We start from the raw sequence: 27,260 nt of genomic DNA, 5'->3' as shown, positions 1-27,260 counted from the left end.
CCCGGTATGCAAGAGGGCCTGGGTTCGAGTCCCGGCGGAGACGTGATGACTTTTCTTTCCGAGCTCACCTCAGCATAATATCCGGAAAATAACTGTTTCCTTGAATTTTAAATATCTTGGTAAAATTATTGAAACATTGAAAGAAAATACAGTTATGTGCTAAAATGTTTTTTTTGTAATTTGGTAATAGAATTCTCAGGAACATGTTAATTGCACCCCTCTCAAACTTGGTATGCCCCCCTTCAAAGGTCAATCTTGCATACGCCCCTGCCACTCGATTAAACACTTCCATAAACTCAAAATACTGAATAGCTTTTCCTGTATAAACAGAATATTGACAGAACTTATACAATAACACAATTTCTGATATGTGGATACACAAAAAACTTGAGTACAATAAAGTTTAAAGGGGTCAACATTGAAAAAAGAAGTTTATTTACAAATATATAAATGTATATGGCATTGACCTGTCTGGATGGCTCATCATATACTACACAACATTGTAAGTCCGAAGATACAAGGATGCCAGGTCGTGAGAACCAGAACTTTGGTATATCAGAGCTAGGTTATAGGCGATTTCACACTTCAGGTCGAAAATGTTCTGCAATGAATTAATATAAAGTGAAAGCACATGTGCAACCCAAATAATGTTGTTTAACATTCTTAATCTGCATACGAAGTGTCAAATCAATTTAATTTTGATCAAAAAGACAAAAGTAGTTCAACATTTTCCTCTCTTTAAGGGGGTCTTTTTAATTTTTATGTTATTCAGGGGCCTTGACTTGTAACTTTAAATCATTCCTGAACGCTGCTACTCGCATTTTGAAAAAATTGTGGCGTGGAACAAAGTTTTACCATATAAAATAATGGACATTTCTTTAATTCCTTCTCTGCTAAAAACAAATTAGGATTGAGCCATACAGAGTATTCTATGAAGAATGAAAGTAATAACACTTCTCCACATCTGAAATACAAGCTTTTTCTTATGAGTTTCATATTCTGAAGTTGAATATTCATTCTTGCTATATCAAAGTATTTCCATCGAATATGTTTGCTAGCAACTTGATTACTTGTACACCAACGTATATTAGTGATAATTTTCTGTTTTGACATCAGTTAAATCACTTAATATTAGTGACTCAAATATTCTTTAGTAAGAAGTGAAAATAAAATGCTACTTAAGCATTCAGATTTTTTTTGTGAATAGGGAAAAGAAAGCAGTGTAAAAAAAATATTGAAAAAGCCATGTTTTTATTCAAAAAAAAAATGAGCCAAAAACCTATTTCCAAAACCATAACATTCAGGTTCCAACTCACAAAAAATACAGAGTTTGCACAAATGAGTGAAACAATTTCAAAAACTCATATTTTCAAAACTATCACATAATATAATCAGTGTACATGAAAATTAATAAAAACATTTAAAAGGGTTTTTTTTTTTTTTTTAGTGAGAAATATTCAGTGCATGAACCTTTCGTAACACGATAAACATCTAATCTACAACATTATTACTTTATTCCCCCTCACCCGATTTTATCGGCAAACTGTTGATCCTAGAGGATCAACATAGTCATACCGTCGAGTCAGAAAAATTATCTAAATAACATGTATAACTTATGAATGTTTGTGTGATCATGTTGCAAGAGATTATACAGTTATTGAAATAAAAAAATTAACATTTTATACAGGCACCCAGTCAAAAACCCAATTAGAAAGATGTTGCCTTGTCTCTCCCAAGGCCAAAAAAAAATTCCCACAATTCTAAGTGCAATATTTGCAAAAATTGGAGGGAAGTTGGGGAAAAACTGTGTAAACACTAATGGACAATGTTTCTTTCTCTGATTTATGCTGGTCTTTCCCAAATTTCCTCCGATTTTTAAATTCAAATATCTCTGCGAAAATTGCACTTAGAACTGTGGAATTTTTTTGTCCTCTGGTGAAACAGGGCAACAACTTTCTAATTTGGTTTTTGAAGATAGGGTATCTGTATAAAAAGTTAATTTTTTTTATTTCAATAACTGTACAATCCCTTGCAACATGAATGATATTTCTGAGCGAATGTGTATACATATTTTTCTGAGTGAATGATATTTCTACACGTAACTTGGATAATTTTTCTGATTAGAAATATGCCTCTAGGATCACTGTTCATCAATAAAATGTGGCAAGGGGAATTAAGTAAACCCCTGTTGTGTTACGATAAACAGTTCCACATCAAACATTTGTAACTGAAAAAACCTTGAAATGTTTTTCTTAATTTTCATGTGTCACTGATAATATTATGCGTGATAGTTTGGAAAACATGAGTTTTTGAAATTGTGTCATTCATTTCTACAAATCCTGTATAGTATTTTATTGAAAAGAAAAGCTTTTATAGATATGGCTTTATTTAAGGAAATATATATAGGTATACATTATTTTAAGGAAATGATAATATACTTGTCCATTGAAAAAAATTTTAAGTGCATTCAGACTTTTTTAATAACTTGAATTTGCTGGATCACACAAACAGTAGAAGCTTTAGAAGCTTCATCATTGAGTGTTTTAGTTAATTCAAAATTTTAAAAAACCTCAAATTTTGCTTACTTCTTCCCCTTCTTGACCTTTGATTACCGGAGGAGCGTCTAGTGCTTTTTTATAGTAAACAACAGCACCATCTTTGATGCCTACACAAAAAAAATGTGTGCAACAATGAGCATATAATTGAAAATAAAAATGCTGATATATTTTATCAAATTGACAATTGTGTTACATATTTATATGGTACAAATTTGACATGCTGTAACAAATAAAAATTTATCAAATTAAACCACAGGTTCACAATCTCATTTGACCAACTTATCTGAATTAATTACCTTTAATACATTAGTTAAGAGTTTAGGGGAAAGAACTTGATATTACAGTGAAATCTCGTTATAACATTACTCTGCGGACCAAGAGAAAGTATTGTAGAAAGATTATTGTTGTCTCAAGAGGCAGCAGTTTAGCATTAGGGTATAGGCATTTCAAAACAAGACTTGAAAAAATAATCTCGTAGCAAGATTTATTGTTATATTGAGTACCAAAGGTTTTCAACTGCTGGCTGACGCAAAGAGGAATTCAGGAAAGGAAGAATTAAAAAAATATAGTTTGACATAAAGATGGTTCAAAGATAATTTAACTGTCTTTGCTGGGAATCGAACCCACATCCTCTCACTTTCCGGCTGAGCACCCTACAGCACTAGACTACAAAAGCAACAAATCTCAATCTTTCCTTAGAACTTGTGTGAACTGAACGGGACTGTACATGAATGTCGAACCTAGATCAAGCCAAAGCTCAATTGCTGACACTACCATCAGACAACTACTTATCCAAGAATGATATCGCTCTTCACTATCCATGTAAAGGTTTTCAACTCAATCGCTGGCTGGTGTGAAGATGAATTTAAGAAATAAATAAAATTCAGCTGCTCTTTGCAGGGAACCGAACACCCACATCCTCTTACTTGCCGGGTGAACACCCAAAACCACTAGATGGTCTGAGAGGATGTGTGTTCGATTCCCCCTCAAAGGCAGTTGAATTTTCTTTCTTTCTTGAATTCATCTTTGCACGAGCCAGCTGTTGAAAACCTTCATACAGATAGTGGAGAGTGGCATCATCCTTGGATATTGAGTACCATTGAATTTAGGTTTCAGTTATCGAGGGAGGGGTGCTACTTAACCATGCATGCACCTCATACGCAGGATTTACCTCCAGAGGGGTACAATGAATTGCTTCCAGAGAAGGGTTACCAGCATTCAAAAAGCATTTTGAATTAACAGAAATTGATTAATATAGCATATGAACGTGTTTTATTTTAATGCCTCAATCAGTTAGTTAACAGCTATTTAAAAATATATTTTTAATTTTCGATCTTGGGGTGGGCACTGGAATAGGCGTACACAGGGAGTTCCTTAGGGAGGAGGCATTCCAACCCTCCAAAAAGACCAAAAATTAGAGAAAAGTTATTTTGGTAAAAAAATTAAAATATCGAAATACCCTTACATGCTTTATTAACCAATTTCTGTTAATTCAACTGCTGTTTGAAGAGTGGTAACTCAAAATTTCTCTGGAAGAAAATTTTTGTATCCTCCCTTTCCCAAGCCTTTTGTGTCCCCTTCAAAGGTTGATTCTGCATATGCCCCTGGGCACGCCTCATTTCACTGTATGTTATAATTAGAATTCACATACCTAATTGATGTAATGCTCTTCCAATATTATAAAACGCTTCTTGGTTTGAGTTCCGACTTTCCAAGTATTTCTGAAGAAATGCAAAAGCCTACAACATGAAGAAGAGAAAAACATATCTTGAATTTATAAAAGAAAATGCTGGCAGTAATTTTTTTAAGTTCACAATTTTTTGATTTATTATAGTTGGCTGCAATCCAAATTTGTCACACACACCTGGCATACAAGCAAATACCGCTTCGTAGCAAACTTTTGAGATGCCATATGGGTGAAGATGATGCCAACATAGAATAGAAGCATGGGATCACTGGGATGCTTTCTCAGAAGATTTGTATACTCCCCTGTGGGACAAACCAAAAAATTAATCAAATCACTAGTCAAAAATAAATACCTGATCGCTTTCCTTATTTTAACAATCATTCAATTTAATTTTGAAATTATTAAATTATATGAAAAATGTGTCTATTTAATTTCAATTGAAACACAATATCACATCAATTGCTCATAGGTAACTGAGAAGTTTGAGTGTGTTGATGTAATACAGTTGAGTCCCATTTTAACGAATACCGTTATAGCAAAAGTCTTGTTTTAACTAACACTTTCTAATCCCCCAGATAAGTTTACATAGAAACAATGCAAAAACCTAGATTTTCATTATAACGAAGTGATTTTCCTGGTCTTTTGAAGTTCGTTATAACGGGATTCAACTGAAATTCAACATCTTAAATGACACTAAACTGAAGTTATCTGATAAAAGTAATAAGATAAGAACAAAATAAAGAAAGAAAGAAAGAAATATATACTACCTAAAGCATGTTTGTAACTCCCAGAATTCATCGCTGTATGACCATTGAAAAGACCCAAGGCAAAGTTATCAATGTTCTAAATTCAATAAAAATACATAAATTTAAGCATTGCATAACAATTTTGTATTAGAAAACAGATCATATCACCACACATTTGCAATGTGGTAAAACTAACAATTCAATTAATAATATTTTCTCGAGCTTAAAAGAGCCATCACAAGTTTGAGTGCAATTTCTATGTTTCTTCAACACCATGGGTTGGCATCATCATCAGATATTAAATCAGGGGTCTTCTAATATTGTGAGTCAAATAAAAACTTTCAATGAAGCCTACCAGCCACCAAGTCATACTGAGAAGTATTTCCCATTATTAAACAGGGTTCCCCAAATTATTGAACACTTTTACTTACTGTGAAATTTTCTTTCATTGAATTTGAATTTTTATTTTGAAATTATTTCTTTTATTAAATCTGAAATTTGCCCCTATAATTCTGAAATTCTTTTTTAATTAATTCACCATTTAGCATACTTGTCAAAACTGACTATAATGATTTTTTTCTATTCCGTTCATTGCAGTCAATTTCATCCAAGGGATTACTTTCTGTTACCCACAGCTGACGCTGGGGAAATGTAGAGTCAATATTCAAACTCACAAACTCATGTCAGCTCTTAAGCTAAAGAAAATCATATTGCCATTAATCATATTGCCAATCAAACAATTGCCATTAAAATCTAATCCACTAAGAAATTAAGTTACTCCAGTTTAACTAATTTCTCAGATATTTTTTTTCTCCTCATCCTATAGATGAATATAGAGCGTTCAAGTACAACACAAGTAGAATTTTGGCCATTTTTGACACCCTCTCTCCCCTTGTCAGTAAAATTTAGTAAGCTGGGCCTAGACTGGTACTAGTCTCGGCGCGAAGGAAAGGGGGACATAGGGGCCCTGTGCTCACCAAGAGGAAAAAAATAAATTTAAAATTTTGAATGTGAAATATTGTTGTTAAAAATCAATGAAATATTGAAGGAAAGATGCCTTCATATTTTGTTTCAGTTAATTTCTATAAATTCAAAATATTTTTTGGAAACTATTAACCAAAGACTTTTCTGGAAGATTCACCCAGTATCCCCTTCAAATGTATATAGGTTCTTTGTGATCCCCTGGTCCCTCTTTTCTTCTCCAGTTAATTAAAAGCACCAAGGAGAAAAGACCTGGTGAGTCTGGTTTACTGCACTACTACTAAGGTGAGCGTATCTTCATGCATGATCATAAGTTATAAACATGCTGTGATTTAACATGTTTGTGTTTTTCTCAGAGACCCATTGTGTTTTTCTCAGATTTTTTTGAGACCCATCTTCCCTTGAGGTGCCCGGGTGGGTCCCCATACGTTAAGGCGGTACTGGTTCTGAGCATTACTCAACAAAGTGTGATGAGCAATGATGTATCCTAATTTAGGGATTTCTGCGAGCAGTGGTAATTCATAAATACTGTAAAAATATTTGTGTCATTCATTCTAGGTTACTGCAATTAAAAAAAGCAATATACAAGTGAGTACTGTTTCATAGTTAACATTTATTTTTTTTAACGATCACTTTATTAACCAGCAAAAAAAAAAAAAAAAAAAAGTCAATTAGAAGAAACCTTTTCTTTCTTCACTCTGTAATTTAGAGCGGTAACTAGGATTTTTGTCCAAGTTAAAACCAATTTCCTTCATTTTTTATTTGAATAAAATTATTCCCTAATTTCATATTGCACACCCAATTGCTTGCGTAATCATCATTCCAATCCCTCTCTCCCATTTTGTCATCAAAAGTAAGCAAAGGCCCCAACACCAATTGGTGCTTTCATAATACTCGAACAGACCCTATGCACAAAATTTGGAATAAGAAAATATATATATTTTTTTTAGTTTGTTTGTGCATCTAACTTTTTAAAATAGTGAATATCATAAACTAATGCAGTCTAAATATAACCAATAAAGTAGAGACCTTGAAACTTAGGCGCAGACAGAATCGATGATGCCTGGCTTGTTGACTGCTCATCACATTGAGACAGAAAAGATTCCACAATCTATGATTGCCGAGATCCTAAAATATTTTAAATGTACAAGAGTTTCATTGAGTAAAAAAATCTTGGAGTAAAAAAAAATTTACAAAAGAGTTATCAGCGATTATTGTTGTTTGAACATTACCTTGAAAATTGCATCTCTAAGCAATGTGTAAGCAAATGAGTGAGACTTATTATAAAAACACGATAGCAGAGCTAGAAATTCAGCATCCTGATAATTGGGAAAACAAGAACAAACATGTAATTATATTACAGAAAATATTTTTTTTCATTCTAATCAATGCAACATTTCATTATATCCTCACAAAATAATATTTAATGAATTGTAATCAGTGAAGTTGCAATAATTAATCTGATGAAACACATTTAAAGAATAATGCATTTTATCTTTGATCAATTCAAGAATATTGAATTTTTTTTTTCATACATGCTTCATCATGCAACATAACATTCCGATTGGGATATATGAAGAACCTATCCCTACTTAGAAAACACAACCATAATTTTTTTTATGGGCAGTGTATCATATTTTATCATAATTATTAATTTTTTTTGTGATAGTTGCTATTACTTTGGGTTAACTTTATTTTACAAGTATTTGACATTCATATTTTTATGGGTTTTTTATTTCAGTCCCCTTACTGGCACAGAAGGTTCACTATACATACACACACATTCCAACATGTACCAATTCGTTAGAAGTTCCACAGAGGAATATGGACGAGGTGCTTTTCTGGTTTAGTAGTAGTAGTCACCTCACTGGCCTGTTGTGTCCTTTGTATCTGTGATAAGGAGGAAAAATATACATATATGATGCAGAATAAAATTTACTTTTGTCATTGTAGGGCTTTTCCTCCATAAACTTGATGCTAATCCCATGAGAGAAACATTCTGTAGCTCTTGAAACCTTTCAAGTTCAAATAGTTTCCGGCACAACTGCAAAAAAGAATAATAAATATGCACAGAATTTAAAAAATAATTCTTATATTTTGAGTGAAAAATAATAAAAATTGAACACTATATCTACCAGGGCTTAACAAATTTATTTCAGATGAATGTAAACATTTTGACTGGACATATATTTTTTTCAACCACATGCCTGACTTAACCATATAAAACATTGTGATTCGTACATATATTAAGTTGGGCATGTAAACTTTTGGAGATTAGTTTTTTTAGAGAATTAGTTATTTTTTAGGTTAGTCACTGATTTTGAAACAATTTCCATCTTCATATACTGTTGCTCATTTCCCTTAGAAACTGTAGGAGATATCTGGGGGGATGCTGCTTTCTGTATGATAAAATTGCTCTTCACTGTGAAGACAATAGGTTTTGAACTTTTCATTTAAAACTCTCATCAAACTCAATTTGAAACTGAAATCCTCACCAGTTTTTGTTGAATCGACTTGTCGATTCTCTGAGTTGTACAGTGATTTTTTGTGCCAAAGGAATAGCAAAATAAAGCTTTTTTTTTTTTCATTTATATAACTTATTTTGCAATGTACCTCTCAGTTATGTCACAGAAAATTCAGATTTTTTAATTTTTTCCCCAAAAACGATTTTTTAAAAAATCTAAACAGATTTTCAATGTGTATAATAAAATATTTTTGTATTATATGTTTGTTGATGATTTTATTTTTAACGTGTAAAATACGATGAAATTATTTTACTTTTCTATTATTTTTTGTTACTTGTATTTTTCATATTTTTTATATCTGTGATAGTTTCCCATCCAGGGTTTAAGTTACGGTTGCATTTTTCGCAAAATGCGAAAGAAAATCATAGAATGCAAAAAAAGTAGTAGCCACTTTCGCTAAAATGTGTACAGGAGGTACGCAACGAGTAGACATCCAACCATCAATCATTACATTAGCATTGTAGCATTTTGCTAAAGCTTTTTCTCCCCATTTTCGCTTTTTTGCAAAAGGAATTTTTATCCAACTTAAACCCTGTTCCCATCTCTGTAATTGGGCTCAACCTGTTGAGAAGTGTGAATAAATATAACAAATATGTATGAATATTTGTTATATTTGTGTTCAGAGAGACAGCATTCTATTCTTTTCTTTCCCTGAACTATATCTCTGTTTATGACCGACTATCCATGGATCAGAATGGGTTCTCTATGAAAAAAGGGGTTCTTTTCCACTTCCTACAATCCTTATTGTGGGATTCTAGTATCCATCATCACCTTGTTCGATGTAGCTTATCAATATCAGTTGACCAAGCTCCTTCACAAGTGCTAGGGATTTCAACTGAAGGGGTTAGTTGAATTGATGTGATGAGAGAATGGTGATAGGACTAAGAACTTGCAACCAATAGCAAGTGTTTTAGAAAGTGTTGTTTTTGAAAGAAATTGCATTTCAAGTTTGACCACTCACTACAGCTTTATTAGCTTTATGCTATATATTATAGCTCAAGCTATATTTTTCATGCCTAAAATGGGTAAATGATTCAGTTATTGATTCCATTCAAAATTAACGAATAAAAATTTGATAACTGCGTCAGTAGAACTACAAAACATTCCTTTTAAATGCACATGACAATGATCAAGAGATCAATGCAGAAAATAATTGAAAAAAAAATATTCAGAAACACCTGAAAAAAATTTAGATGAGCTAGAATTTTTTCATAATTTTTACAACTAACATCCAGTCATACAAATCGAAAATACAGCTTTCACAGGATAGATGACAACAAAAACAGTGTTTGATTTTAAGTATCTTTATGATGAAGAAATATTAGAGTATGTTCTGAGAATAAGACCAGTATCTATACTAAAATACAATGCACTTGCGTCTGAAAAAGACATTTGGAAAAAAATATATTGTTTGAGACCAGAGAATTACTTTCTAAGAGCATGCAAGTCTGTAAATTGAAAGTTCATAAAATCAAGCATTCGCTGAATTTGTAACATGCACAGAAAATTATTTTATGATACCTTTTGGTAAAGCTCCCACTGTTTTTCCATTGGGACATCTGTGTTCACAAAAGTTGGCTTGCTGCTTTGAACTGCAAAAGATAATCAACCATTCACAACATAACATTTATTTGTCCCCAGTCAATTACCAAAATACAATACAAATTAGAGTTTACAATTAAATTATATATTTTACAATATTTGAAAGAAAATGCAAAGAAAAAGAAAAAATATTTGAACGGACACTGTAGAACAGTTAATTCATAATGTGAAGAAGAAAGCTAGAATATAGGAAAGAGAGCAGTAGCTAAAAGCTAGTAAAATGCTCTAGAAACAAGAATGATGTGATATGCAATAAAAAATCATAGCAACATTCTTTCAAAATTTATTATTATTGGCCTACTCTACTACGCATTTAGCTTCTAACTTGACTTTTCTAGAACTAAATTTAACTGAATTCATTTAAAAGATAGAGAGCACTGCAATGTTAAAAAAAAATCTACAACCATGTGATTGAATTAATTTAAAAAAAGTCTGTCAGATTGATTGTTTCACCATAGGCCTATGGATGAAACAGTGTATAGGCTTACAGTGTAATGTGAAAACAAAAATGAAATTTAAGAATACACTTCGATCATGTGATTAATGGGGTCAGAGATATAAAAAATTACTAAGAAAACAACTTTATATGGATTATTTATTTAATCATGCAGAGCATAAAAATTCTACCGATAGATGGTAATTCCCTCAAAGCTTCAACTCTCCTTCTGTATTGCTGAACCTGCACAACAACTGTAAAAAAATGTGGTATAAAAATAAAATTTTAAAAAACTATTCACTTTTCAACTTTTAAAACTCACTTGTTTAACAAAAATTGTGAATTCCATATAACACAAGTAAACAAACCACACCTCGATATTTTCACAACAGATTTGAGAATTAAAATAATTTCAATGTAAAATTCAAAAAAAAAATTAAAATCCATTGAAGCACAGGTGCCCTTCGCTTTACATGATTAATTCCACAAAATGATTGTGTAAGCGAGTTGAATTTAACATAGGTAAGATAAGGATAGGGAGAGTTCCTTCAAAATAAAAAAATAACTAAACTCAACCAGAAGCAAAAGTGTTTTGTGAATAAATTAATGAAATAATTCAAAATTATGTAAATTAATCTTGTAAATTTACTTTTGATGAATGAATTTAAAATATTTTTACTTTCGACTTTTCTCAACCAAAGAATGAATGGATTAGTGCTGGTGAGTTGATCTTCGCTTAACTGAAGAGCCTGGGATGATAAGTTGATAGGTCTTAAATTTTAAAATGAAACAGCCAAGATTCTGCTGAAACAGGCAGTGCCTCCTCCTCCATAAAAATTGTTGTAGGAAACCAAAGAATTCTGTATGAATATCCCTAAAAAATTTAATACAATTCTATTCTCACTAAGACCATCTCCTATCAAGTTTTGATGGTGTCACCAATATTATGAAAAAATTTTTATTAATGATCTCTGGCAAGTTGGATTTGAGCATTTTATCCACATTTGTCTCATCTACATCCTCAAATCTATCAGATTTTTGCCATTTTAACTATATCACACTTTTAATTTGCAAGCTCATTGCCAGATTTAATGTAATTAGAATCAAACTCCAGGCCAAATTTCACAGGTTCCGATTTATAAAATTATATATATAATATCTGTGCATATCTCGATATCTGTGCACATGATACATGTATACACATGTATCACGATTTTAAGTACATTAAAATCATTTTATACTAATTTTTATAAAAAGATATATCTCTCATAGAATTAATAGATATAAAATGATCTTCATGTAAAATAAAATTTAACACAGATAATGTGAAAATCATTCTACCCTTTGGAATATGATACAATCACAAAAAAGACAGAAATTTCGTAGAAAACCTTTATACTCTTCATCTGTCTCAAGTTTGTAGCAGTGGCTATACTGGGCTATAGTAGCAGCTTTTATGAAGTCTTCAAAATATTCCAGTTCATACAAGTATTCACATCTTTGAAAAAGAACACTCAGATCCTTGACAAAAGGAAAGTATTAAAGCTAGTAATTTTTATAGCAGTCCAAATGTAATATCATACGTCTCAGAATAAGCAGAGTAAGGTGTAAGTGAGAGAAATATGCAGAGTAAAGTACATACTGTAACAGCATCTTCTTTTCCATCCTCATATTCTAAGAGAAGAATGAAACAAAAAGTCTCTTCAAACAAGTTGTTCTAGTTAAGAAATTGAATTTTCTGGATGTTATGCTGAAACTAGTACTTGGAAAGAAAAGTTATTTGTCTCCTTATAATGTACTAATTAAATTAAATGTAATTTTCTTGAAATGTATAAACTAAAATATAAAAATACCTTGTTTTAGAACATTAGCAGCCTCCAGTTTATTTCCAGATTCCAATAGAATCTTAGATAAAGAAATTCTAGCTTCTTGATATGAAGGTGCCATTTGCAGAACTGTGTTATATGCCTCGGTAGCTTCATTGCCGCGCAAAAGCATATTCAAGCAATCGCCATATTTCAACCATACTGCAGCCTGTAAATAAATGACTGCTATTGGCCTAATATGAAAAATTAAAATATTTTATCAAAGTACAGGGTGTCTATAATTAAAAGACCCTATTTTGAAGTAGCCTACAAGCAAAACTAGTCATCAGAAAAGTGTGAAATTTTGTGGAGGACTTCATGAAGTGATGGAAATTTATTAAAGGGGGAAAAACATTAGATGCACATGTCACTGCCAGAGGGCATTTCACTTTGAATACTTGTAGTACACATGTAAATTTATGTGATGTCACGGAGCAGCTGTTATAAAACCTTGAAACATTCGTGGAGATCTTTTTTCTCAATGTGTTTGCTACTCACAATGACGATAAGTTTACAACATCACGCTTTCCTGGTCAAATTATTTTATCAAAACAGCGATTCAGCAGTAACTGCTCTACGGAAATATCAGACTTGGAATAGGATTCGAAAAGGTTCAATGAATGTTAAAAACCTTTGGAGAGTATGATAAAAAAAATTGAAACCACAGGGTTGTTGGCTGTTCATCCTGAAAAAGGAAAAAAACCCATTTCTATAGACATAGACGCAGTACAGGAGATTTCGCTGCAGGTGAAAGAGGACAGAGCTTCAAATTCTCATGGTAGTCTCAGGCGTGTAGAAGCGTTGAATAGGCCATGTCCAACTGTACATAAGATTATACAGAATATCCTCCAAACTTTCACTTGTGCAGCAGTTAGATGCACATGATTATGATGCTCAACTCCGGTTCTCACTGCAGTTTCTAGCTCGCGTTGAGGTCAATTCAGAATGGCCTTGGAATATTCTCTGGACAGACAAAGCGCATTTTCACTTCAATGGTGCAGTCAATACTCGCAACTGCCGAATTTGGGAACCAGAAAATCTGCACGCTATCTTACAGGTTCCATTGCATTCACCAAAAGTGACTGTATAATGTGGATTTACTGCATCATTTATTCTTGGTCCCTACTTCTACAAGGAGTTATGTCCTACAGGTTTAGTGACATGTTCAATCACCGGGAAGCGATATGCATCGCTGTTACAGAATGGAATTGTTCCAGCTCTGCAAGCAGGTCACTGCCTTGCAGACACAATCGTTATGCAAGATGGAGCTCCTCCACACATTGCAGTGTGTGTGTTAAGAATGTTCTTAAAAACATTTTACAGAAGAACATGTCATCAGCCGACACTTCCCTAATCTATGGCCTCCTTGATCCCTCAGACCTTAATCCATGCAATTTTTGGCTTTGGGGGCATTTGAAACGTCTGGTAAGTCGTGACAACATGACAATCCAAGAAATTTAATTGGCTTTAAAGGTAGCATTTCACGCAACATGCTGAACATTTCCCCGCACACACTTCAGTCAGTTGTGGATCATGCCATCTAGTGATTTCACATGGTATCTGAAAATAATGGCCATCATGTGGAACATGTTTTGTTGCAGTAACAATTGTAAATTAAGAATCATTTCATAATTATGAATCATTTCATTTGATGTTTCAATCATAATTTCATAAATCATGAATAAATCCTAATTTAGAACAAAAAAATAGAGTCATGAGAAAGTATTATAGGGACTTGATTTTGTCATCATACTAACCACAACTACATTCTTTATTTCTTTTTCTTGCAAAATTTATGTAATTTTCTTTCGCTTAATTTGATGACTAATAATATACAATAATAATAATATTTGTGTTTGTTAACATAGATTATAAATTTTCACTATCAACAAGTATGGGTCTTTTGGCCACTTGGCTAATTTTCTTCTTGTACGTTTTGTAAGAAACAAAACAGATAAAATAAATCATCATTGTTGTAACAAGGCAACATGCATCAGATGAAGGATTAAGGGGGCCATTCAAGTACTACGTCAGCAGATTCTTAGCCATTTTTTACCCCCCCCCCCCTCCATCAGCAAATTTTGTCAGCTCTGCCCCTACCTCTTAGTACATATTGGGGACTGTGCGCCCCTCCTAGATAATCAAAAATTTATTTTTTTATGCAAAAAATATTTAAAAAATAAAATTTTGGAAGAAAATACCTTTTTAAATATATATATTTCATTATTATCAATTTCTGTTAAGTTCAATGCTATTTGAAGGCTAAGAACTCAAAATTCTTCTTCAAGAAATTCATTGGGACCCGCCCTCAAAACCATATATGCAAGACACATGACTTGTGGGACAAATATGGCCCGTCATCTCAAACCTAATTTTTGAAAAATGAACTAAGCAGCACATTTACAGATCACTTAAAAGTGAACCCATGGTACAATTCCATAGCATTTGAGCAGCAGCTGTGGAACATTTACAGATCACTTAAGTGGCAAGCGACACATTCACAGATCACTTAAGTGCCAAGCAACATATTTACAGATCACTTGAGTGACCCGCGGTACAGTTCCAAAACACTTAAGTCTGTATCACATTTATTAGAGATCCTTTAAGTGATATGTGGCATAGTTTTAGAGCACTTTTTAAGCGGCCCATAGTGCAGCTCTGTATCACTAAAGTTACCCACGGTACATTCCAATCTTACTTAAGTGATTCATGGCATGATTACAGATCACTTGAGTGATGCAAGCCAGTTCCAGAGCACTAAAGCAGTCTGCTGCATATTTCTAGCACACTTGAGTGGCCTGGACACATTTCTAGATCACTTGAAGGATCAACGGAGATCACTAAAGTGGCTCTATAGAGGGCTTATCAACAGGTAGAATGGTATAATTCAGGTGTTAAGGTTAGTTCAAGTTCAGAATGTTAGTTCAGTTCCACAACATAGGGGAAAGGTTTTTCTCATTTTTGGCACACTTAGTAAAGATGCAAAAAAGAATATTTCATTTCTTTATAAAGGGTCCTTGATGGCATAAGCATCATTCAAACCTCCCCCCTTGTCATCGAAATTCAGAAAACCTGAAGCCCCTTCTTCCCCCTATTGATGGTGATGTGATACTTAAATGACTCCTAAAGAAAACATATATATATATTTCCTTTCAATGATATATATTCTGAGAACTGCCATAGGTTTATTTTTAATGCCCTGGAACTGATACCATGAGATGCATCATGACTGTTGCATTAAGCATTTTGAAAATTCTACTTTCCACTTATGAATATCAGCTTACCAGAATAAGATATTAAAAACCTTATTCACCTTATTTTGAAACAATAGGAAATATATATTTTAAACAACAAAAAGAAAGCCGTCTGGCAGTCGAGTTGATAGTATGCTAGTCTTCAGCTGTGCAGGTCTGGTTTGGATTTGGACATGGATGGCTACTAACACTAACAAATTCCCTTGACAAATCATGTGAATCTCTTGGGAAAAAGTAAAGGATTGTGTTACTTAAAAATATATATATATATAATAAATATTCACAAGATTGTATTTCTCAGATGCAATTAGGTCGATCAGAAGAGGCTCTGCATGCAATGGTTCATTTGCTTCCAAGAATGCTTCTGCAACATCCAAGTATAAATCACCGACAACATCAGGACTTTCCTGCTTTAACCTAAGCACCAACTCCTGATCAAAGAAAAAGATTGAAGCAAACATGTTAGCAGGTGAAAATCGGAAAGAAAAAAATCGAAACATGAGTTTGAAATTTTCAAAATGTAATATACTAATGAAGTTACAACTCCCCCTCCCACTCCTGACATCAGCAACGCATCTGATGAAATCTACCATCTCATCCACTAAATGTCACAGTCCTACATACTGTATGATAAATATAGCTGATTTAAACACAAATTCATTTAGTAACACATAGTAAGGAAGAGAGTGAAGCTACCAGTAAATGTGGAGAAAGAGTGAAGCTCTCATGAGGTTTTTAACAGGGCGTAGGAAGCCACAGTTTTGAGAGCTTCAATCAGAAAAAATAAAATACAACTGACAAAAGAATAATCTAATAAAAATTTAGATGCATGAGAAAAAAATATTTCCTGTCATAAGCAATGGTATTCCGAAACAAAAGAGTTATCACTATGAATCTTATTTAGATCTTCAGTCAGGTCCATACCCGTCATGCTACAAGATGCCAAATGACACAAAAACCTATTTTTGGCTGATTTTGCCATCAGAATTGTCCAAGCTGTAAACTAAAAACAGGTTTTTGAGTGGTTCAGTGTGATGGGTGTGGAATGGACTTCGGTTTTTAAAATAAAAATACCACTGATCAGTAATTTGTCACCCATCTTGAATAAAAATTATGCATACTAATAAATCTGAATCATCATTTATGGTGCAGCACATTACCAGAAATTGGTATACTTCCCCAAAGAATATTAGTATCATCAAGTGATTTAGAGAAAAAAAAACCTTGTATTAATTTTTTTTTAATGGATGAGAAAGGAATATAAAATTATTTAGTATATATATACTATTTTTTAAATAGATTTCTTCCAAAAATACTTCATGTTTCACGAGATGAATATAGCAAAAAAAACCCACCTCAGCTGCTTTTATAGCCTTTAGATGAATTATGCAAATCAACAGCTTTACTTGAATGTCAATAGGTAAAACATCTGGGACATCACATCTAAATAAAAAAAACAAATGTGTGTTTCAGGCTTTCTGAATACTTTTCCTCTATCCTAAAATAGCTTCCAATATTTAAAAAAAAAAAAACCTCATATTTACTTTTTTATTTCTTGCAAATGATCATCTAAGCATGAGTCCACTTCCTCTGATGATTTGATAACTTTATCTGCAAGATGAAGGGTCACGCCACAATGCAAAACATAAGTCTACAGGTAAAATATATTGAAAATCATTTAGATCAGGTGTCATTTTATTAATCATTTAGGCATATAGCATGCTTACCAAAGGGCAAAAATTAGTGACGATTTATTTAATTACAATTGTATGATTGCATGTTTCTTTAAATTTAGAGATGTCTGCATAAATTTCGAAATAAAACCTGCCACATTTGACAATATATGTATCATATGTATTTTTCTGGATACAGTGAAGAAAGAACATGATGAATTAAAAATGATATCAGGAAAATCATCAGTTTCGGAAAAAATCTTAGGTAGTGATTTTGGATTTATTGGTATAATACTGTTGGATATTAGTACTTAAAGATGCTTGATAATAACATCTGAATTTGCCAGATTTTCAAAGAAAAAAAAATTTATACTCCTTTTAAATAAGTATATTGTTCCTCTCATGCCAGAAGCATAATGAATATGTGAATTTTCACTTTTTGAGTTCATCAGCTGGTTGGATCTCTCATTTTGCTAAGTTTTGTCAGAAACGTGAATGTTGTTGATTCACGTTAAACGTGAAAGCTCCATTGAAATTTGTGTTACAAAGCATTTTAGGGAAACAACACTCCTAGAGTAACATGGGTAGAGTAAATATTCAAATCATTTCCCCCATTTTTGAAATTTGCACATTCATGCTTTTGTTGTGTGAGAGACGATATAATCACCTTCAAAGCAGCTCTGTAATATTTCTGAGTTACCTGTAGCTCTAAAAGGAGATTGACATCTGGGGGAAAAAACAAAATAAATATATTAGACAACTGTGCAATTTCCAACACAAAAAAATTCTATGTTATACTGTATTTTTTTTAAATTTTTTACCTTCTGACGTAATCAAATTCGGGAATTTGGAAAATGCACTCTCAAGGACTTTGATGGCATTAACAAAATCTTCATTTTCATGATGGACCTTAAATCAAAAATAAATAATGAAGCTTAAAAAATAAAAAGAAATGAATAAATAAAAATACATTGACAGAGTATTAACAAGTTTTTAACAAGTCATTTATTCAATGAATAGTGCTAATTATCTTAATATTTATGTCTATTCAATCAATATGCAATCAGAGAAATGACCTGCAGGTATTTTGCCAGCCAATAAAAAATTAAAATGAAATTGTTTTTCCTTCACCAAACAGAAGTCTGTTTCACTAAAAAAACAAAACGTGTCACTACATACTTTTTCCACATATTTGTTCACCGTAAAAATACTAAAGGGTTCCTAAAAAAACTGACCAACAAAACTGTAGAGATAATAAATTGGATAGGCACAATTATTTTTCAAAAATAGCAATACAAAACAATGTATACATGAAAAAAATTGACTAACCTTTGCTATTTCTCTTGATATTTCAACACACTTCTCACCATCATCTGGACTGCTGAGATTCTGCAAAATAAGCTCATAGCCAGCCAATGCATTTTTTCTATCTCCAAGATGTTCATACAAGTTACATCGTTCCCATAGATATGCAATATTTGTTGGCTCATTCCTGATGGCTAAAAAAATTCAAAAATACAGTACATATATGCTTAGAACAAACTACAACTAAAGACATTTCCAAGTGAATGTCATTGAGTAAAAAAGAATATAGCATTCAATTAATATACTTTATACTTATTCTAATTTTACATCTGGATTACTAACTGACGAAACAAATGACACTTATATAAAAACTAAGTACAAAAGTGATCACAAACCAGATGAATAACATCGAATAGCTTGTTGTATAGATCCTTGTTCCTGTGATAATCCAGCTAGGCGGATCCATTCTTCAGTATCTGATGGATTCAGATATGCAGCTAACAAGCAACACTAAGATATAAAATAAATGGCAAGAATATCAATGAAAGAAAAAATTTAAATAAATAAAAAAATAGATAACTTTCCACAAAAAAGTAAACTTACATTAATAAATATTTTAACATCAAAATTACAACTAAAAGCATTGAAGAATTGATTTACTTGTAAATATTTCTTCATATCCCCTTGCTCTTCATATATCATGGCGAGAGTCTGGTAAGGTTGTTGACTGTTTGGCGCTGCAAAAGAGCAAACTAGTAATGAGATGAAAATTTATGATAATTTTATTTAATAGGAATTTTGGTGGGTTTTTCAGTTGTATTGAAAATAAATAACTACTGCAATTTTATCACATGGGAATACTTCAATTTTTATTGACAGAGTTGCTGAAGTGGTTCAATGCAGAGTGACTTTCTTAGCTTTATAGAAATTAGTATAGCACTCACTATTGGATAATGAATTCAAAACAGCATATTTTTAACAGATTCATCAGAAAATTGATCAATAAAAGTACAGCAGACTCCCCGTAATCCAGGCCATTGCTGTAATTCAGCATTTTCAGATGGGCTGTTTGAAAGCATAGAAGAAGAAGGCATGTCATTGTGTCCTTGTGCATAGACATTAACCCTTTAAGCGGTTTTTAAAATTTTCCCGATCCGCATTATAACTGCCACATTGGAAATAAGAGCGCATTTTCACTGTGGAATGTAAAATCAAGGCTCTATCCCTACCACTACCATTTTATAGTTCCATAACAAAACGAATTGATTGACAACAAGACAATTGTGTGTCACCCACAGTGAAAGTGAAAAACCTGAGATATTTTGGGGTGACCAAAATAAAGCAGATCAAGTTTGAAGAGATATTTCAGGATTGCCGCTGTAAGGCTAAGGGTTCAAATAATTTTAGCATTGACATGAAGAAGCATATAAGTCACAAAAATTGAAAATTACTTTTTTTGCAAATAAAACACTAAACTCATGCCAAAGGCATGGTAAGGCAAGTCGCTAGAGGAAATAGTTTAGTATCTGCAGCTCCCCAAAGATAGTTAAAAATAAATGTTCATGGCTTTGCTACAGAGACCTTGGATTGTCCTGTAAAATTTGATTTTTGTGACTTGCATGCTTTTCCAACAATTTATAAATGATTTTTTTCTTTCTTCAAGTAATCGACACAACCCTAGTCTAATGTGCTGAATTAGTGAGAATCTACTGTTAAAAATCTGTTTAAAATAAAGTAAGAGACTGTTCATTTTTAACGAGTGAATTTTACCTTGTCTTATAATTTCCATGCATGTGTTCAATGCCTTCTCTGTCTCACCATTTGCAAAACACATATTTGCTGTTCCCATTAAGCCTTCTAGTTCTTTGGGAAGCTCATATGCACGGCGTCTGATTCTCTATAGAACATTAAAAAACTTTTAATTAAAAAAATTTAATGGCTAGAAATTTTGTATGAAGAAAAAATAGCACATCTCTCTCTCTCTCTCTCATAGTTATAGGCCAGAACTTTACCTCACTGCACTTTTTCATTCAAACAATAAATGTTGTTTTTACATATACAACATTAATCAATAATCTCAATAAGACATTAGATTACAAATTTCACAGTAGTGTTTTCTTCATGTTTTATTTTTTATTGCTTTATATGTGGAAAAAATTATTGTTGTTGAATTTATTTTTAAGCCAATTTAAAAAAAAAAAAATTAATAATATCAAGTATTGGTGTTTGAATATTTCTTCCAAATTTATTCTAGCTGGATTTACAATTTATGAAAAGCATTAGTTTTTTTTAATTTCTTGATAAGCAATGTTACAGTTCTGAAATTTGATATAAATATGATAAGCATACCTTCTTTTTCTTTGGTGTTGAGGATTGTGTGCAATCAACATCCATTGGCTGTTCATCCAAACCTTTAAATACAGATATAACAGTTATATCAAATCAGTCAATCAATTTCACATATCGAATCCATAACAGGATCATACATAATCCATCCTTGCTGGATCTAGATATTTTGCAACAGCAGTTTTGAGCCACTGTAATTCGTCACATATGATTCAAGCATCTGAATTTTGCTACTTTGAGAAAAACTGTCATCTTACAATCAGCAGTACTGTAGGTAAGTATTTTATCAACCTGAACTAATATGCACTGAAATCTTAAGGATTGGAAGAGGTTGTAAAAAACTGTCTATTATTTCCTTGTATCAATACAACATCTGTTGTTCTAGTCAAATACTTTGTTTGGGAATGATTTTTTTAAAACATTCACTTTCAATACAATATCTATGAAAAAAAACTGCAAGTACTATGTTGTGGCCTATAATCTACACCAGGCTTTGACAAAAAAAGATATTGAGGCAGAAGACAAATTACTTTGAGAAACCAAGCACATTTATTTACAAGAAAAACAATCCAGTATAATGCTGTTTGCAATTTTTCCGGGCATGGTGATTCCTACACTTAAAAACTTTGGTATTTTTTAACATACAATCCACAGGTTGAGGCCTCAAGATGAAATCTTAGTATGTGAAATGTACATAATTTTTTTTTCTTATTAAAAAACCATATCAATAAACATACATTGAAACCTATTATTTTTTATCTATGGTCTTAGTATATTTTGATCAATTGCAGCATTAGCTGATATACTGGACATCCTTAGAGGTAACATGGTTGCTATGTCCACATACAATAATTGAAGGGATTTCATCTCAAGATGTCTCTCATAAAAATTGGTGGAGTGTTAGATCAAAATGTATAAATATCAAATGGAAAAGTTTTCATCATAAGCTGAGAGTGAAAACCTACTCAAACACATAAATATCAGATTTAAGAAAAAAAATGCTGAACCTTTGTCTCTATCTGTTAGCGAGAGTTTTCTTGAATTTTCCATGATTTCAGCCAACTCAGCAAAGCTGATTTCTCCTAAACATACAGAAAAATGTGTTTAACTAAAATGAATAAAAAATTCAAATCTTGAAAAAAATTTAACTATCAAAACATATGATAAATATCTAACATACTTAATACGTTAAAAAATGAAAGTTCCAAATGGCATTCAACAGGGGAAATAAGTACAAAAATTCTCTTGAATTAAAAATTAAAACTGTATTGAAGCATATTGCATAATGATAAAAAAAAATAGATATTTTGTTTCGATTAACAGGAGGAAAAGATGAAGAATGTGTATGAGGTGCATCTTCGGTTAAGTAGTGGGGGGAAAAGATGAGACTTACCATTGACATATCGCAGAGCCGCATTACTATCCCATGATATCATAGTCCTGGGTGAAAGAGATGTACCCTCAGGACTATCTTCATCAGAATAGACCACACTTTCTCTGTCGTTTCCATGGACAATTTCAAATTTCTGTTCAAAATTAAATCATAGTTATCACTATTGATGTGATGGTGACCAAGAAAAAAAAATTTTCCCTTCCATTTATAAATCAAACACAGCAAAACACTACTTTTCAACAACCATAATTTTTTCTCCTAAATTTAAACAATGAATTGAAGCATATATAGTAGTCTTGAAAACCTAAGTTTCGAGGAAATTTCCTCAGACTGATGAAAAAATTTGATTATCCAAAAAATGGATAAAAAATGTGTAGGATGTCAGTTTTGTGCTCAAATTGATGAGTTTTTTACAAGATACAGCAGATGCCACTTATTAGATTCACAGACAATGTTATCATTCATGTATTGTTATCAATTTCGCTACATACAGAATGGACCAATATCATAATATGGCAAAAAAATTGTTTATAGTAATCAGGACTTCACTTCAAGTTATCAATTTTTTTCTCATTATTTTTTTCCATATTTTGAAGCTAAGGTTTAACCAGACTCATTTTTTCCCAATATAAATTATCATTATCAATCTACAAGACTATGTAGGGCATCAGAAGGCTCTCTTATTGACAAAAATTTCTGTACTCAGTTAAAAATGTAGTAATTGGGTTGTAATTAGTTGTGTGATCTATGTATGTATAGTGCTTCTTTTGCAATTTTTTGCCTATAGTGAAAGCATGTTTAAAGTTAAAAAGTCCCTTTCTTTAGTTCTCGGCCAGTTTCTTTCAACTGACCACATTCACAGTTCCTTGGCCAGAGGACTCACAAGGGAATCTATGAAACTTACCATACATTATGAAAAGTACCATAACTCATGATAGACATTTTATGCAGTTCCATTCTAATTCCTAACAATGGTGGAGTAAAAGAAAGGATTTTAGCATAAAAGGAAAAAAAATCTTGAAAAAAAATGATTTTGTAGTCTGTTACGTGGGAATGAAAAACAAAGTTGTCTCATTTGCATCCTGTTCAACTAAGTGAGACATATGGTGATTGTGCTTATAATCACAATTTTTTGATAATATTTATCAATCGGCTATTGTTATCAGAAACCTGAGTCTTGATGTGATCATATTAAACAGCATACACTGTACTTATATGCATGATGTCACGTGGACAATTTTCATGAAATTCGTGATAACTATTGAACTTTTTTTATATGATATGAAATGATTATTAAAACTTGTTTTTTCTTTCCTACCATTGTTCCCAATTCTTATTGGTTTTGTTTTTAAATCAACCTCATTTAGACTGAACCAAAGCAGAGCTAAGCCAAGCATTATTTTGCACTGCATGCAAATTATGGCTAGACAAATGATGACAAATATTTAAACACCTTTTATTGTATCACATCACTTTTTTTTATCATTGCATAGTAGAGAAAAATCAAATTTATTATGAAAATACAGAAAGAGGGGAAAAAAGTCAGTATTCAAAGTTTAGAAAATTAGAAAGGGGATGCCATACCGTCACTGAGGGAGAGGTTGCTGTTTCCTCCACCATGCATTCATCTTCCCCTTCGCTACTACTGCTGTCAAGTACCAAAACACCTTCCTGGAAGAACATCAAGGTGAAAATTAAGATAAATAAAACATGATTTGTTCCAAACATTATATATATATTTATTTATGTATTTATTTATTTTTTAAATTTGGGAAAAAATTATGAAAGGAGGTTTGAGATCTACTTACTCTCTTTAAGAAATATAAGCAAGGAAATTATAAAAAAAAATTATTTTCAAAAACATTCACGATCACAACTCTGTAATGAGTCGTGAATTAAGATATTTCATGAGAATTCATCCGAATTTTAATAACACGGTAGGCCAAGGGAACCTTGAAATAACTAGCTGACCAGAATTGCACTATAATTGAAAGAAAGAATGTCTTAACACTAGAAATACAGGACGAGGACTACGCCTAAAAAGATGAGCCGGGGTCTGTGTGACCCCATAGCTTTTTCTGGCAATGTTGGAACATTTTCATATTTTATAGCATGGTATAATATTTTTATAACAGAATAGAGTTATACCACAAAGAATTAGTGGGTGGAAAAACTATTGATCTAATAATATATTTTAATTATTATTTAGTTTTTAAAGTATTCTGTGCAAACGAACTCTCCCAATGTGCGTCATTATTGAGGAAACTCAAGACAACAGAATTTTTATTTTCCACATCACTGACAGGATTTCAGTGTCCTATCACCTCTAGGTTTCGAATAGGATCAGGTGTGGTGTTCTGATCAAAAAATCTCCCTTTATTTTTTTCGCAGTAGGAAGCACCTAGTGACGTTCTTTCTGAAGGGTTTCAATCAAACTTGTTGATTTTGATTTGAAAAATTCACATAATTTCAGTGATGTAGAATATGTATCTGTAAGAAATGAGTTTCTTGTAAAATAATTTGTAATCCTTGACATACTATTTATGAGGTAGTGCCCCACGATATTTCATACACTCCCTTCTGCAATAGTTTTTCGCTACGGATTGATGGGATATCATTGAAATCTCAGATATTTATAGCATCAAGTTGATGTTTGGGTGTAGGACAAGGTTTTGATTGGTAGTTTCAATGTGGTTTGCATTTATTGTATCTAGTATTATTTCATTTTGCATTAGTTGAGGCATTGATAGGTGTATGACGAGTATTTCATCCATCATCAGTATTGTTGCTTACTTCAAGCTCAATGTTTGCCGACTTCTGAAAAGTTTCCTCATCTGTGAATCTGCATCTGTTGCCATTTTTTACAGCAATCATAAGCACATGGATATTTTTACCTTGCAGAACAAATAATTTATCTGAGAAAATGGCAAAAAAATGCTTGATAACAGATGCTAAGACATCTGCTGACAACACCCACCATTAAGAATGAAGGTAAAAAAGTCTCTCAAATGGGGAGGAATTACAATGTACTCGATGCACAGAGATCAGAAGAATTTTTACCATACAAAAACCAATTGTGACAATGTTGGTAGTATTACATGATGAATGCATTCTAAAATGTATGGGAGGGTCAGAGTGACCCTCTCCGTCTTTCTAGGTATATCGTTTGTATCTCTGTTAATAAGAAAGATAATGGAAAAAGCTTTAGTGTACAATAAGAACATGGTAATCCAGGAAAAGTGGAGAAACTTTTAAGCTTTTCATTTATTCTTACTTGCAATGTGGGAGTCAAAAGAGCGTGCAGGATCCCACAGACCCTGTCTGTCTGTCCAGTGTTAAATTATCTATGAAAAGGGATATAAATCTTCCATAAGTCACAAAAACCGAGATTATTTATCATAGTTCACCCGTGGCTCCCAGAATACTATAACAAAGCACCCTCCAAACCACCTAACGGGCACATATTAATATCACCAGATCAACATGATACTCCGTGAAAAAGTTGGACAATGTCCTAGGCGCCGTGATGCACCCTTTAATTAAATACCACTGCCTAAGAGAATATACATAAACGCAAAATTGGGCTATGTATGGGACTAGCTCAGCTGATAGTCTCCTTCCTTCAAATGGTGACATTTGTTAGAGTACTCATCCAGATTGTGAGAGATTAGTGGTTTGATTCCTTGCAGAGGGATGTGTATTTTCTTTCCGAACTTCCATCTTCCTCTCGCTTGGTATCCAATCTTTCACACTTTGTCTGAACAGCAGAGAGTGAGTTTCCTCTCTAAAAAAACTTAGACTTATTCAAACCAATATGTCGCCTACCTCCCTATTGTCGAAACGTATTGCCATCCAGTGTACAGTTTTAAATCCCCAGTGTATAAAAATTCCACCTACATATAACTCCCACCATCAATAGAATGAATACAAATAAATTTACGTTCAAAGCTAGATACACGACATGAAAATTATTTAATGGTATATTCGGTATAAGTGCTGTATAACCCAGATCGCCAAGGGCGCTATAAGTCGCCAACGCCGGCGCTCTCACTTATTTTGCCAGGTTGTCGTTGTTCTTTCTAGAAGCTTCTATTACCCATCCATTATAGATGCCGCTTAAAGCGCTGGCGATTCAAACGGATAACGACGTTTTTTCCCTTTGTGCAGTAGCGTCGTTGTCTTGGATGATTCCCGATTACCTTTCGCTAGTTGTTTTTAGCGTGTCTTTTCAAACATTTGAACAGCCATTTAGTTTTTTTCATTCCGAGCATTAGGATTACACGAACCGGATTACATTTTCGTCAACTGGTAAGGCTGTATAATTTTTATTTATTTTTCTTAGTAATATTCGTTATTTTATTTAATTTTCATTACTTAAAAGAATCTGGATACCCGGAAAAAGTGTGGGTTTTAATTTTTTTATACCTAGAATATACTTATTTATACAACATGCAGGACCGTTGTTTATTTAACTATAATTATACTATTATATTTTATGTTTCATGATATTTTTCATATTTGAATGGGTTTTTATTATTGTTTTCCATGATAGCGATTTTTTTTTTTCGGCGTCCGCAGTGTCTAACGGCCTTGGCGACTTTTGGTCGGGTCGTCGGACATGTTTGGCGTCGAAAAAAAAGTCGCCAGAAATCGCTAATCTCTGGTTTATACAGCACCTGTTCCTTAATTCGAATTCTGTCGCCAAATTTGGCGGTGATAATAACGAATTTACCAATTTCCTTTGCTTTTTATATTCTTCCCATTGTTCTTCCGTCAATCCCCCGAGAACTGATTCAAAAAGGTCTAATGAATTTTCGTCATCCATTGAAAAAAGAACCTCAACAAAATCCAGTCAAATCTTGCTTTCAGTCTTTCCGCGGGATGTAAAC

General features: G+C 32.6%; 1 protein-coding gene across 1 annotated transcript; it reads right to left on the bottom strand.

The window, feature by feature from the left end:
• Window positions 1-412: 412 nt before the first annotated feature.
• Window positions 413-27,260, bottom strand: LOC149077191 (general transcription factor 3C polypeptide 3). The gene is made up of 27 exons (XM_089244935.1): window positions 27,104-27,260; window positions 23,956-24,042; window positions 22,372-22,504; window positions 21,986-22,060; window positions 20,982-21,043; window positions 20,403-20,529; window positions 19,293-19,369; window positions 19,028-19,142; window positions 18,657-18,826; window positions 18,149-18,236; window positions 17,995-18,053; window positions 17,199-17,305; window positions 17,010-17,097; window positions 15,939-16,085; window positions 12,389-12,569; window positions 12,178-12,209; window positions 11,927-12,056; window positions 10,727-10,789; window positions 10,019-10,089; window positions 7,912-8,016; window positions 7,205-7,291; window positions 7,002-7,100; window positions 5,013-5,088; window positions 4,423-4,547; window positions 4,210-4,297; window positions 2,586-2,665; window positions 413-601 (listed from the first exon to the last, which is right to left on the bottom strand). The coding sequence occupies exons 1-27, from the start codon at window positions 27,194-27,196 to the stop codon at window positions 491-493; spliced, it is 2,676 nt and encodes an 891-aa protein (XP_089101061.1). The 5' UTR covers window positions 27,197-27,260; the 3' UTR covers window positions 413-490.

The sequence above is a fragment of the Pholcus phalangioides genome, unplaced genomic scaffold (genome assembly GCF_987345545.1).
Source record: "Pholcus phalangioides strain wild (caught in Gottingen) unplaced genomic scaffold, Ppha-v1.0 ptg000015l_1, whole genome shotgun sequence".
NCBI lineage: Eukaryota > Metazoa > Arthropoda > Arachnida > Araneae > Pholcidae > Pholcus > Pholcus phalangioides.
This window is presented reverse-complemented; position numbering and strand designations above follow the sequence as displayed.